The 13,406-nt window shown below is 36.1% G+C and overlaps 1 protein-coding gene across 1 annotated transcript; it reads left to right on the top strand.

The window, feature by feature from the left end:
- Positions 1 to 1,180: 1,180 nt before the first annotated feature.
- Positions 1,181 to 3,499, top strand: LOC140015863 (uncharacterized). The gene is made up of 5 exons (XM_072068689.1): positions 1,181 to 1,826; positions 2,393 to 2,546; positions 2,638 to 2,940; positions 3,039 to 3,126; positions 3,218 to 3,499. Exons 1-5 carry the CDS (start codon positions 1,181 to 1,183, stop codon positions 3,497 to 3,499), a joined length of 1,473 nt encoding a protein of 490 aa, XP_071924790.1.
- Positions 3,500 to 13,406: the final 9,907 nt, after the last annotated feature.

Below are 13,406 nucleotides of genomic sequence, written 5' to 3'. Positions count from 1 at the left end.
TTCATTTTGTTGTCTTCTTTATGAACCAAAAGTTTGTTTCCTTTTTGACAAGAACGTCCAGGTGTATTTGTGACATGTTTGACAGTTAGTTTCCTTTTTGTATTTATGAACCAAATGTGTAGTTGTGACATGTTTGAATTTACTAATAGCTGTGTTGTATTTTGTTTAATTTTTATTATTGTTGTATGGGAAGATTAATTTCCCGTATTGAGCTTAATTTCCTATATTTATTTTATGTGTTGTCGTTGTAGTATCATGGTTGCATATTTTTTTTGTGTTAGGATCAACAATGCTTGTGAAAAAACGTGGATAGGAGTTGGATGACAATTAAAGATTACTTGCATCCTAGATGTTTGGCAGGAGTGAAAGAATTTGTTGAGTTTGCTTATTTAGGCAAGGATCCCACATATAAGCTCTCTTGTCCATGTAAAGGGTGCGACAACTTTGAGGATCAAACTATGGAGATCATGAAAAGTCATTTGTGTGGGTGAATTGTTGAGAGCTATACTAGGTGGGTATATCATGGTGAAAGGTTTGAGGATTCTGATGAGGATGAAAATGATAACATAGTTTTAGATGAAGAAAACAATGAGTCAGATGATATTCAAGAAATGTTAAATGACGTTGGTACTACAAACTTTGGTGAGAATTGGAGGAATTCGGGGGAACATAATAGGGATATACCAAATAAGCAAGAGGGGGAAGCAAGTAAGTTTCTTAGATTATTATCTGAAGCTGAAAAAAGTCTCTACCCGAGTTGTGATAGTACTCAAAACTTTCCTTTGTTGTCCATATCCTTTATTTGAAAACTATGAATCGGTGGACTTGCAAATCCATCAATATGCTGCTGAAATTCCTCATTCAAGTCTTTCCCATGGCATCAATTCCTAGCTCATACTATGATGCAAAAAATTTAATTCGCGGGCTAGGACTCAAGTGTGAAAAAATACATGCATGTGAAAATGATTGTGCACTTTATTGGAAAGAAAATGAAAGCCTCAATCGCTGCCCAAATGAAAAATGTAAAGTGCCTCGTCATAAATCCTCGGGTTCTAAAATTCCTAGAAAAGTGCTTCGCTATTTCCCCTTAAAATCAAGGTTGCAAATACTATTCATAAACAAGGAGATAGCCCAAGATATGAGGTGGCATAAAGAGAGACGCGTTCCCAAGGAAAACACAATGACACACCCTGCTGACTCAATAGCTTGGAAGGAGTTTGATAACACTCACCCATCTTTTGCCAAAGATCCTCGTAGTATTAGGTTGGAGCTTTCAACTGATGGTTTCAATCCCTATGGAAACATGAATAATGCATATAGTATATGGCCTGTAATCCTTGTTCCTTACAATCTACCACCTTGGAAATGCTTAAAGGACCCTTTTTTCCTGTTATCAATGATTATTCCAGGTCCTAAGTGCATAGGAAATGATATGGATATATTTTTTAGGCCTCTAATTGATGAGTTGAAAGAGTTTTTTGACACTGGCTTTGAGACTTATGATGCAGCCGTGGGAGAAAAATTTATGTTACGGGCTGCTCTATTGTGGACTATAAGTGATTTTCCAGCATATGCCTATTTGTCATGGTGGAGTACGAAAGGTTACAAGGCCTGTCCTGTTTGTTTAGATGATACAACCAGTGTATATCTGAGAAATGGATTAAAATGTTGCTATATGGGGCACCGGCGATTTTTGCCAGCGGACCATAAATGGCGTAGAGAAAGAAAGTCATTTGATGGCAAGAGTGATCTTAGACAGCCTATTAGAACTTTATCCGGTGAAGAAATCTTGGAACAACTTCAAGAGTTTTATCAAATGGTGTTTGGTAAGGCACCTAAATTACTTAAAGAGAAGAAAAGAAAACACATGCAAAATCAATCAAATTGGTTGAATAAAAGCATTTTTTTTGAGCTGCCATATTGGAGTTCTAACAAAATTAGACACAACTTGGACATTATGCATATCGTGAAGAATGTGTGTCAAATTTTGTTGGCTACAGTGATGGGTACGGGACACAAAAATAGGGACACTTGGCAAGCTAGAGAGGATTTGAAGAAAATGAGATTGAGGGAAGAATTGCATCTTCAAACTCAAGGGGATTCAAAGATGATGCCCACTGCATGCTACACTATTTCACGCAACGAAAAAAACAAAAACTATGCCAGTTTTTGAGCTCACTCAAGGTCCCCGATGAATTTGCCTCAAACATATCTCGTTGTGTTAAGCCAAAAGAGTGCCAAATTTCAAGGATGAAGAGTCATGATTATCATGTATTCTTGCAACGTCTACTTCTATTAGCAATTAGAGGCATGCTGCCAAAGGATGTTTTCCAAACTTTGGTAGAACTAAGCAATTTTTTTAGGAATATTTGTTCCAGGTTTCTTTATGTAGATGAGTTAGATGCACAGGAGAAAAACATTGTTGTAATACTCTGCAAACTTGAAAAAATTTTCCCTCCAAATTTCGTCGATGTAATGGTCCATTTACCTGCTGAAGCAAAACTTGCTGGCCCAGCACAATACTGGTGGATGTTCCCATTTGAGAGGTAGTGTAAAGGCTATTTTAAGACTGAATCTTCTTTTGCTTCATAGGGTCTTACTGCTGTGACATCTTATGGCTGCATTTTTGTGACATAGAAAAATGGGTCAATACAAAGGTTATGTGCACAACAGAGCTCAACCAGAAGGATGCATTGTTGAGCGTTACTTGGATGATGAATGTCTAACATTCATTTCTAGGTACTTGCACAATGTTCCTACAATATTTAATGAACCAGAAAGAAACACGGAACGCTTTGAGGCTGCTGGAAAGTTGTCTATTTTTTCTGGAATGGCTCGGCCTTTTGGGGCAGCAACATTCTGTTGCTTAAGTGAATCAGAGTTGATGAAAATACATTTATTCATCTTGAAAAATTGTGAAGAAATTGATGATTACATAAGGTAATAAATTTATTACCTTATGCATATGAGAAGTGTTATGTTTAGTCAATTATAGCACTAACCGTAGCACATAAATAACTAATAAAATTGTTGTATAGGATGTACAAAGAATTGCTTCAGCAGCAAAATGTGTCGAATGTAGAGCAGATGCACGATTTAGAGTTTCCAAAGTGGTTTGAAGATCGTGTAAGTATGGAACAAACTACTAGAAAACTTGTGGTATTTATATAGTTGTTAATCTGTTCAGTCATTCTAATTTCTTATTTGGGTTATATAGGTCACTTACATGCATACACAAGGTAGATGCTGTGATGAATTGTTGACTTTGGCCAAAGGACTGGATTTTAGAGCGATCAAATATCCTGGTTGTAATGTCAATGGGTTTAGATTTCATACCAAAACACATGAGGTAGACAGAAAAACCCAGAATAGTGGCATTATGGTGAAGGGTGAGCATGCTGATGTAGAAATAAACTTCTATGGTGCTATTACAGATATCTTAGAGGTTGAATACTCCTTCAGTCAAAGCCAAGTAGTTCTGTTCAAGTGTGATTGGTAGGACTTGAAAAATAGCTCATGTCTTAAAATAAACAAACAGAGTAATCTAAGCAGCATCAATTTGTCAAAAAAATGGTATATAGATAAGCCATTTGTATTCGCTTCCCAAGCCGAACAGGTCTTTTACATAAAGGATATGAGTCTTGGAGGTGATTGGCATATTGTCGAGTCAATCTGTCCACGTTCATCATATGCTGTCCTTGAAAAGGATGAGGATAAATCATGTGAAGAGGAAGAGACTTACCAAGAAGATTATCTTGAAGACCTAATTGGGGTTCAAGAGAATGTCGATTTGTCTAACTTGAAAAGAGGCGATATGCTAGCTGATGAAGCTATAGAAACTGGCATCCTAAATTCTGATTCTTCAGCTAAACATGCCAGGAAAATGGATGATTTTTTTGTTGATGATGATGAGATTCAACAATTGAGCTCGAGTGAAGATGAAAGTGAAAAATTTGTAGAAAGTAATGACTATGAGTCTGACTAAACGATGTTGTAAATAACATTTTTAGTTTCTATTTATAGCTACCATGTAACTTTTGGTTCATATCAAGTGTATTTCTTATCTTGAATTATTTTTAGTCACTCTTATCTTCTAATTTGCAATATCTATTATAAAATACAAGGCATATTAATTAAGTTCCTCCTTTGATTGCTGGTAATTGTACCTTGTCCTAGCTTTCTAGACATATTTAGTCTAAATGCATGGCTGATTGATATCTTTTTATCATGTAGTTACATGGCTGGACCAGGGAAGAAAGGAAAATGTCCTATGCGACCAACTTGAGGTCCTGAAATGCCTAATGCAGCAGAAGCTAGAGAAAAAATAGGTGAACAGGTGATGAAAATTGACTTTGCTATGTACTTGTACCTTCACTTCTTTATACCATTGGTTCTAAACAATTAAGCATCTGCCTTGCTATGTATTTTTTACTTCACTATAGCAAGTTGGTGGCCCAAAAGGTAGTCTAGCTAGCAATGCCAATAATGGTGCTAAATTCAGCCTATCTAGAAAGTCAGTTCAAATTCACCTATTTGATGAGACTGAGGTTAGTTCTTACTTTTGGTAGTTGGCAATATTCGAAAAATACATTTCTAATGTGTAGTTGGCTGGATTTTACGATCCTACTACCTCAAATGGTCGCAAAACTGCTACAAGATCATCAAGACATGAGTTGACAACTCCTACATCTGTTGAGCAGCAAGATACTACTCCTACTTTAGTACAAGTTGGATCTAACCAATCCATTGGTTGTGGAAGTGACCAGAATAATGAGAGCGATGATGTTCAACAAAATGATACCGGTATATGAGATTTACTTGTAATTTATATTACACAGCTAATTTCATTTCAGATTTTTCCACTCACATTCATAACTGTGTACTATGTTTTGGGTAGGTGGCATCAATGTAACTAGGAAAAGAGGATATACTCGCAATATTGCAGTGTCCATGGAAAAGAAGGCCGGCAAAAAAGTAAAAGTCCAGGTCTCTAAAGTTAGTGGAAGAGTAATTGGAGAAGGGGCACAACAATACATCTCAGAGGCAAGTTGTGTCATTCGCAAATATGGCAAATGGAAAGCAGAAAAATGGTCCAAACTCCAAGAATCTGATAGAGAAGGAATGCTAAAACTTGTTAATGTAAGTGAAATTGTTTTGAAGGCTTGTTTTTCTTCTTGACTTGGTACCAAATAGTTCTACAACAGGTCATTTATGCACTTTTTCTGACATTTACAATAAATTTTTCACTCATATTTCATAATAGTTTTGCTTATGATGAAGGAGAACATGTTAAGCCAGCACTTCTTAAGTAGTTAAATATACAGTACAGAAGTCGACGATACAATTTTCACATGATTTTCAAGAAATTTAGTACAAAAGAAGAAGCACTTGCAAATCATCCACAATATGTTGAAGAATCTGATTGGATTTACCTTTGTGACTATTTCTGTAGTCCAAATGGTATAGAGGCCGACTTTTGATCATTTACTATTGTTCTTCCTCATGTTTTTTGTGCGTTAAATTTTGATCATGGCTGAACTTGATAAGTGCAGAAAATAAGTGAGAGGAACAAGATCAATAGATCAAAGCAAAAAACTGCTCATACAGCTGGAACAAAATCCTTTCTTCGTCATAAAGATGACCGGGTAATTGATTATCTTGAAGACATGTCTTTTGGATTGTTTGGGTAGGTTATTTAACTTCTTATTGTAACAGGAAGCACAAGAGGGGAGGGAAGTTGAACCAATAGAACTTTATGACATCACCCATTATAGCAAGAAGAAGAATGCAATGGTTGACGAAACATTTGCTATGAACTTAGTAAGAAAAATAGAATTGGTACTCTAATATTGTTGTACAACTCTTATGAAAGTCTAACTTCAGAATTTACCTTTGTGACAAAGCATGATGAAGGAGAAAAAGTTGGAATCTGAATTCAGTGGTGCAAATAGGACTGGAGAAGACATTTCCATTGAAGTAACTGAACGTGTAACCAAATACGTACATGGTCGTGGTTCCTCCAAAGCTGGAATAATTGCCTAAAAGCTTGCAGAAATAGATGATTTCAAGAAAAGAGCAGAACAAGCGGAGAAGCGCTCGGTTGAGTTGGAAATAACAGTCCAATCTCAACAACAACTTATGGAGAAGCTTGTGAACCAGCAAAGTGAAATACAGAACCAACAAAGTGAAATGGAAGATCTCCTTAAATCTTTGAAAGCACAGCTGCAAGCCAACAAGCAAGACGATGAAGGCACATCTGAACGAACTTATTGGTAAGCAATTTCCAACTATATATACTTGTCTAAATAGATATAATGGCTGCTATGGTTTAAAGTTAACATAAGTTATTGCAAATTAGTTATTGGTAGGTGACAATATTAACTTGTAATATCAAGACTGAGGAGGGACATTTAAGAATTACTTCTGTCAACACAAGGTTCTAATTTGATGGTGTTTTGAACCTGGGAGTACATTTGTGGCTTTATCATAGCTTTGTTATCATGAAACAATAACATTACACATAAAAAAAAAGCTTCAATAGTGTTTCTATTTCATGATATTATTTTGAGGAGCACAAAAGGGCTAAAGAATAGAAAAGATTATTATTGTCATTTGGCCAATGAGTTATCTAAAAACTTAAAAAATTGTCATGTTTAAGACGTTTTATGTTCAAGATACAGAAACGCTTGCATCTTGCAGGTTTCAAAGGTTCATGGCAATTCTGGACCTGTCTCTCCCTTTCATTCTTGTGGGTGCCACTTATTATTCTCAGTGTTTTGAACACAAACTAGTGTAGAGTCTGTGTCACTACTGGTTGTTGTGGACAGAGTAGGAACATTTGATATCTGCTTACTAATTTAGGTTAGAAATGAACAGCAAAAACAAAGTACTGATTTAGCTTTCTGAATACTTGCTAAACATTAATGTCATGCAATTTCTAGTTAAGCCTAATGATTTGCTATGTGGTGTCCTGATTCTAGTTTTTCTATTTTGCAATGACATTTAGGCTTTAAAGCTCAGACGGAAACTTTGATGGCTCCTAATTACTGCCTTTACTCTGGAAAATCCTTTCTTTCCTTGTTGAATTTTATCATGGCACTGTCTTCTTCATTCCTTTTGTCTCTGCTGACCAAAGCTTCTGATTTCTTGTTAGAAATATGGTGCAAACAATTTGCTGTTCTGTCTCAGACCCTTCGTTTCTGAAATTAGCTCCTACTTAGTTGCCAAAAACTGTTGTTCTGATGATATGTAAAGTTGCAGACGGAAATGGTAAAGTAATTCAAGTAAAGAACTAATTACTAGTAAATTAGCAAACATGAACCTGAAGGGGACCTAATTGTAGCGTTACAGAATAACCATTTTCAAGAAGCTTTTTGATCAACTATGATGCCAAAAATCCAGTTCCACCTGTTACACATACTCTCCCCTTCTCCATCTTCTCCCCTTCCATTAATTTGTGTCCGTCTAGCCTTTAATACCAGTATAGTACTGTTTGGTCTCTTTGCAGTGGATTGTCAGTTTCAACTTGAAGAATTAATGTATTTCCAGTATAGTATTTCACTTGAAGAATACCAGTATAGTACATGCGAAATGTATTTCCTTCAAGTAGTTAGAGGGAATCTTCCTTGTTAGTTAGACTGTTCTGCTGAGTCAACAATCAAGTAGTTATTTTGTTATTCTTGAGGTGTATAAGAATGCAGAAATCCGGATTGGGCAACATGGAAAAATCATTTTGAATAATATCTCTCTTTCTTCTTCCTCAAGTCTAGTTTCTCTCCCCCTTATCACTTATTTCTGCTGCAATTGCTGCATTCATTACAGTGGTATCAGATTAGTGAATGCTTGTTACTTTTGTTGTTTATTTAGCAATTAGAGACTGTTTTGCTTTTGTCACTTGAATTGCAATGTTGCTGTCCTTTGGCATCTAAATATTAAAACAAAGAAGTGGAATAATTTTGTCCATATAATCCTTGGCTCTTATTGAATGTTATTAAACTTTCATCCTCTGGTAGACTTTAATGTAGTGGTGGGCACAGTAGGGGTGCTCTGTAATCCATTTGAAAGTGCTTCCTGGAAAGAGTACGGGCATTTTGATAACAAGCAAGTTTTTGGAAAGTAATTTTTAAGAATCCACTACTTGCAGAAGCCCATTATGGCAAAAGCAGCTTGCTTTCAAGGTCTTTTATGCACTATTTAATGGTGTAAGACAACACTTACAATCTAGAACATAATAAATTCAGATTTCGTCCTTATTATTTTGTATTTTTATTTCCTTATTCTGTCAAATAAGGAGTCATAATTTTACATATTAGTTACTAACTTATTTGAGATTTGATATTCAAAGATGTATATTTATTCATTGTATACATTTATTCATTGGCATTAAGCCTGACATGCACGTTGGGCTATTACAAAACTTTTAGTACATTCTGCTGCTGCATTCCACATTGCCACATAAGTTAGATCTTATAAAGCTTTATGCAAGAAATACAAAAAACAACTTGCAGATTACAATTTGCCCTAGCAGATAAAAGCAAAGGAAAACTTTTTTTCCAAACTGTCCATATAATGTCTCTTTTCTACTATTTATACAGTCACTATCTAGATGAGGTTTAAACCAATGATTCACTTTATTTTTTGGTGACTCCTTAACTAATTTTTCTTGTTTTAAATTTTTCTATCATCTACTAATAACTTTACTACTTTATTGCAGATATATTGCTTGTGACGCCCCGAAAATTAGGGTTTTTATTTGATGGATCTTTTGTTGGACGAGTGGAGTAAAACAGGTTTTCAGCTTGGAAAAGAAGAAAAAATTTTGGAAAACATGAAGGGGGCCAAATCCGGCCGGAAATCCGGCCAGTTTCTGGCCGGATAGCTGGCCGGATTGCCTGGCCATTTTGAAAAAAAATTGAGTTTGCTTCGGCCTTAAATCCGGCCAAGAATCCGGCCAGATTCTGGCCGGATTGTGACGTGTCACAGCCGGTCAGCTTTGACCGGCTGCCTTTTTCTTCCTTCTTATCTCACTTTTGCACCTAAAATATCTCATTTTCTTTCCCTGGTTCAGCCGAGCTTCATAAGAGAGAAAACTCTTCAATTTTCTAGTTTTGATTTCTACCAAAATCTTGTGATTTCACCAATGATTTTGGACAATAATTCACACATGGGCTTGCTATGGTGGCTTAGAGCTTTTGATGGATGGGTTTTGGAGGGGAGGCTCTATGTTGATAGTTTTCTTGAATTTGAGGTAAGTGGCATAAACAAGTTTCCTTTTGGTCTAATATTGGTTAATTAATGATTTGTGGTGATTAAATATGTTATATTGTGAAGTATTTCATGGGTTGAAGGAATTGATGGTGAATTGTTGATTTATTGGGTATTTTCCTGATTTTATATGAAAGTTATGATTAGGATTGGATTGATGGATTGGAATGGTGTTAATTGAAGCTTTTATGCGTTAATTGTGATCAATTGCGGAAAATTTACGCTTGTGGTGTGAATTCCGGTTTCTAGGGTTTCGATTTGGGGGAAAATTCTAATAGTTGGCTTATAAGTATCTAATTGGCTTGCTTGAGGGGCATTGTGGCCCTAATTGAGTATATTTACTAGACTATAAATTGTATGTACAATTGGAGTTGAATTGATATATATTTGGTATTGAATGGTAGGTTGGAAATGTGTTAAATTAAGGGGAAATGCTGTCCCATTTTTGGAGGGTATATGATTGATTTGAAGTTGTGTGATCTTGATTAAATTTATGGAAATTCTTGTGATTTGGATATTGGGAGGATTAAGTTTCATATTATTGACGGTTCTAAACTTTGTTTAAGTTAATTCATCCTTGTTTTGGCATGTACATGACTAGTATAGGCTAGTCTCATGTTAAGTGAGGATTTCTAGCCCTTAATTGTGGTTAGTGATGGTTATTTGCAAAGATTGGCTTGGAAGTGTAATTTCAGCTTTTGTTGTATTATTTCTGCCCTGTTTTCGTACTGTACATTTGACCATGTTAAAGACTGATTCGGCTCTTGCTCAAAACATGAAACTTGTAGATATATGAGTTAGCTAGTTACCTGCAAAATTTCAGAGTGATTGGAGTACTGTAGCTTGTGAATTGACTGAAATACCCTTGACTGTTAATAGACCCTATTTTGCGGACAGTTTTCTGCCCTCTTCGAGATTTCGATATTTGATCCTGAAAATGTGTGATTTGGCCTTGGAAATCTTCATAAGAAATGTTGACATATGTTTTAGCTTCGTAACGCCATAAGATTTGTTTTGATCGGATAGGTATAGCTTTACTTGTGATTAAAATGCCAAAAGGCAATAGAAGCTTGTTAATGTTAGAATTTTCCTTTGCTTGACTTGATATTTGGTTTTAGGATTTCAACTTGATCAAGATAATGAGGTTTGCCGAATAAGCTTCGTGAGCCGTGCTTGGTGAGTGTATCATTAAATGGTTCAATGTACTTGTTATATGACTTGAATAGGTCGAGGGTGTACTTTACCGCTCTTGACCACTTGCTTGCACTATTGTTACTGTTGGACTGTGAAATTTCATGAATATGTGATTTGATATTTGTTAGGGCAATGCCCTATTATTTCTGTGAAAACTGAGCTCATTCCCTTGGACCGTTATTTGAGTCGAGCCGGCAAGGGCTTGGGCGATTCGTTAACGAGCCTTCGGGTCTCTGATAGGCGAGTGGAGTGTTATCTCCTCGACCTTGTGGTATACTCGAGTATTACCTTTTGAAACTATGAGGTGTGCGGGCCCGAATAGGGGGTGAATGGTGGAAGGAATTGGTGCGAAGTGGTGTCTACGGTTTTTGGTTATCCTCAATGGTTGACGGAGTGTCAACGAGTACGATCAAGTATGGACCTCGGAAACGGCCCTTGAGGGCCGAATGTATCCTTTTATAAATGGATGTTTGAATGAAGGCACTTATGCATATATGTTATTTGGCCATATCATGTACTTGTGCATTTGGTACCTCACGAGCGCAAGCTCACCCCCGTTGTTTTGTTTTCCTTACAGGGACACTGCTGGACTCAAGTTTTGAAATGAGTTGAGCTAGTTATGTAGCTAGTTTTGAGTTGCTCCTCGAAAACTTGAAATTTTGATGTAAATAAATTCAAGTACTTTTGAAGTGTACAATTGAACCTTTCTCATGTATATATATGTGCTTGTCAAGTCTTGGATAAACTGCATTATGTGTTTGATGTGTTTATGCGAGTACCGGTTTCGAACAAAGGAAGAGATGTATTACGTTATCTGTGTACCTGGATGGCTTGTAATTTGTCTAGTTTAGATTTGGAATCGCTTGTGTAATGGTTGGGCTAGGGGAATTGGAATGGATGGAATTACACCTTGTACGGTTTGAATTTGGATCGCCTCTTGTGTAATAGCTTGTGGATATGGTTTGTAATGAATGATTGGACTTGAATGGACGTATGTGTACACTCCGCAGCGTTTGTGATATGTAGTTCTTGGAGAATTTGATATATATATTTGAGATTTATATTGTAATTTTTGGGAGAACTGTAGTGATTGACGGAGTCCTGGCGAGAGCTGGGCAGGCGGCCCGTTGACCCCTCTGGTTCGCCTTAGGGGAAAATGGGGTCGTTACATTGCTCATTTTGGAGGTTTTGAAGAAGATTAGCAGTACGGCTTACATGTCAGCTCAAAAACTGTGGTTATAGTGTTGTCTTAAGTTTAGAAAATGTTTTGGAAGCGCAGGAAATATTTTGGGACTTGGAATATGTTTTTTAGTGCAGCCTTAACTTATATGAGTAGTATTTGTTCTACTGAAACTTATGAAACTATTTGCACTATGATGTTGCACTTATTTATGACATTTGAATATTTAATATGTTATTCTGGCATTTTCTATTGTAACGGGTGCCTACGTTTGTTATTTATTAAACGTTTCTGATGTTTTCATTTTTTAGATATTATTGTAGTAGGAAAATCATGTGTAAGGTGTTGTAAATGAGTAGTATTTTTCTAGACAGGATGTCTTTATTGACAATTGTTGTTGTCACTCAATCAAAACTGTCTATTGATAAGGGATTGTTGCCACAGTTGATCAGGGGTTTATTGACAACAAAGTTGTCACTAATTCACCTATGCCCTCACTACCGTTCCTTCATGTATCACTGACAAGAGAAGATATCGTCACTATATTTATAGGTTTTACTGATGACATATGTTGTCATAAAAAAGTTTCATTCACTGACGACTCTAAGGTCGTCACTGTATACTTTCATCTTTTACTGACGACATAGATTGTCATAAAAAAACTTTTATTTACTGACGACTTTAAAGTCGTCACTGTATACTTTTACCGACGGAGATTCAGTGACGACCCTGCGACAACCGAAATGTTGTCAATAATGGTCATCAGTGACAACTTTTTGATTTTTTGTGACGAAAAGTAGTTATCATTGATGACCAAAATTCTTGTAGTGTACTCAATGCAAACCCACCTTAATATCTAAGAACACCTTTTCTCCCAATCATGGACCCACTCTTTTCAAGATCTAGACTGAATTTTTTGGACCCTTGCCAACCCTTGCTTCTTTGATCTAACACCAACTAGACCCCTTGCCAAAATCATGCTGTGAGAACCCGTAAAACCCTAATTATTTTTCCTAGGGTTTTAGTTCCCTTAATTGCATAAATTTTGCATTTTCTGGTTTAGAAATATTTTTCTGGTAGATTTTATGCGTAATTATAGTTTTTAGTTGATTTTTTCTTGCATTGGTGAGTTTTAGAAAATTAAGAATGTATATTGGACGTGGGACCCACTAGTGCGAAAAGTTCGGAAAAATTCGGCCAATTAGGTTAAATTCCGGATACTGTGTAAAATTTATCGGGTGTTAATAGATAAGTAGAGTGTGTGAAATGATTGATGTGAGAGAAGAAAGAAAGGATAGGAATGCATTTAATGAGGTGACAAGTGTCACATTCTCATTGGTTGGACTTTAAGAATTACTATTCACTTTCTTGACTTTTTTGACCAAAGGATTAAATATCAAAAAAATGCACAAAATTCACCATTTTCTTCTCCATGGTGGCCGGATCTCCCTAGCTCAAGAAGGAAGGAATTTCTTCAACTCTCAAGCTTCCATCTCACTCAATCTTCCACAAACAAGAGCTTAGACTAGATTTCACTCCATAAAAACCTTTCTTCTAGTGCTAATAAGTGTATTAGTGAAGTTGATTTGAAGAGCTAAGGTGTCCACAATCCCTATCTCTCTTGATTTCTTGGTAAGTGATACTTGAACACCCTACTACATCTAATGATGCTTATGTTTGGCTTAGAAGTGGCTAAAGTGGTGGATTATATGATTTATTTCTTGGTTTGGCTTGATTTGGTGAAGTTTTTAATTTTATGATGAATTTT

The sequence above is a fragment of the Coffea arabica genome, chromosome 10c, assembly GCF_036785885.1.
Source record: "Coffea arabica cultivar ET-39 chromosome 10c, Coffea Arabica ET-39 HiFi, whole genome shotgun sequence".
NCBI lineage: Eukaryota > Viridiplantae > Streptophyta > Magnoliopsida > Gentianales > Rubiaceae > Coffea > Coffea arabica.
The sequence above is the reverse complement of the archived record's forward strand: the minus strand, read 5'-3'. Positions and strand labels throughout refer to the sequence as shown.

What these genes read in the sequence shown, in the direction of transcription:
- LOC140015863 (XM_072068689.1), top strand. Translation starts at nt 1,181, where the DNA reads ATGACACACCCTGCTGACTCAATAGCTTGGAAGGAGTTTGATAACACT. An exon ending in GAAATTGATGATTACATAAG is followed by an intron (nt 2,941 to 3,038) that starts GTAATAAATTTA and finishes ATTGTTGTATAG; the next exon opens with GATGTACAAAGAATTGCTTC. An exon ending in CAAAGTGGTTTGAAGATCGT is followed by an intron (nt 3,127 to 3,217) that starts GTAAGTATGGAA and finishes TGGGTTATATAG; the next exon opens with GTCACTTACATGCATACACA.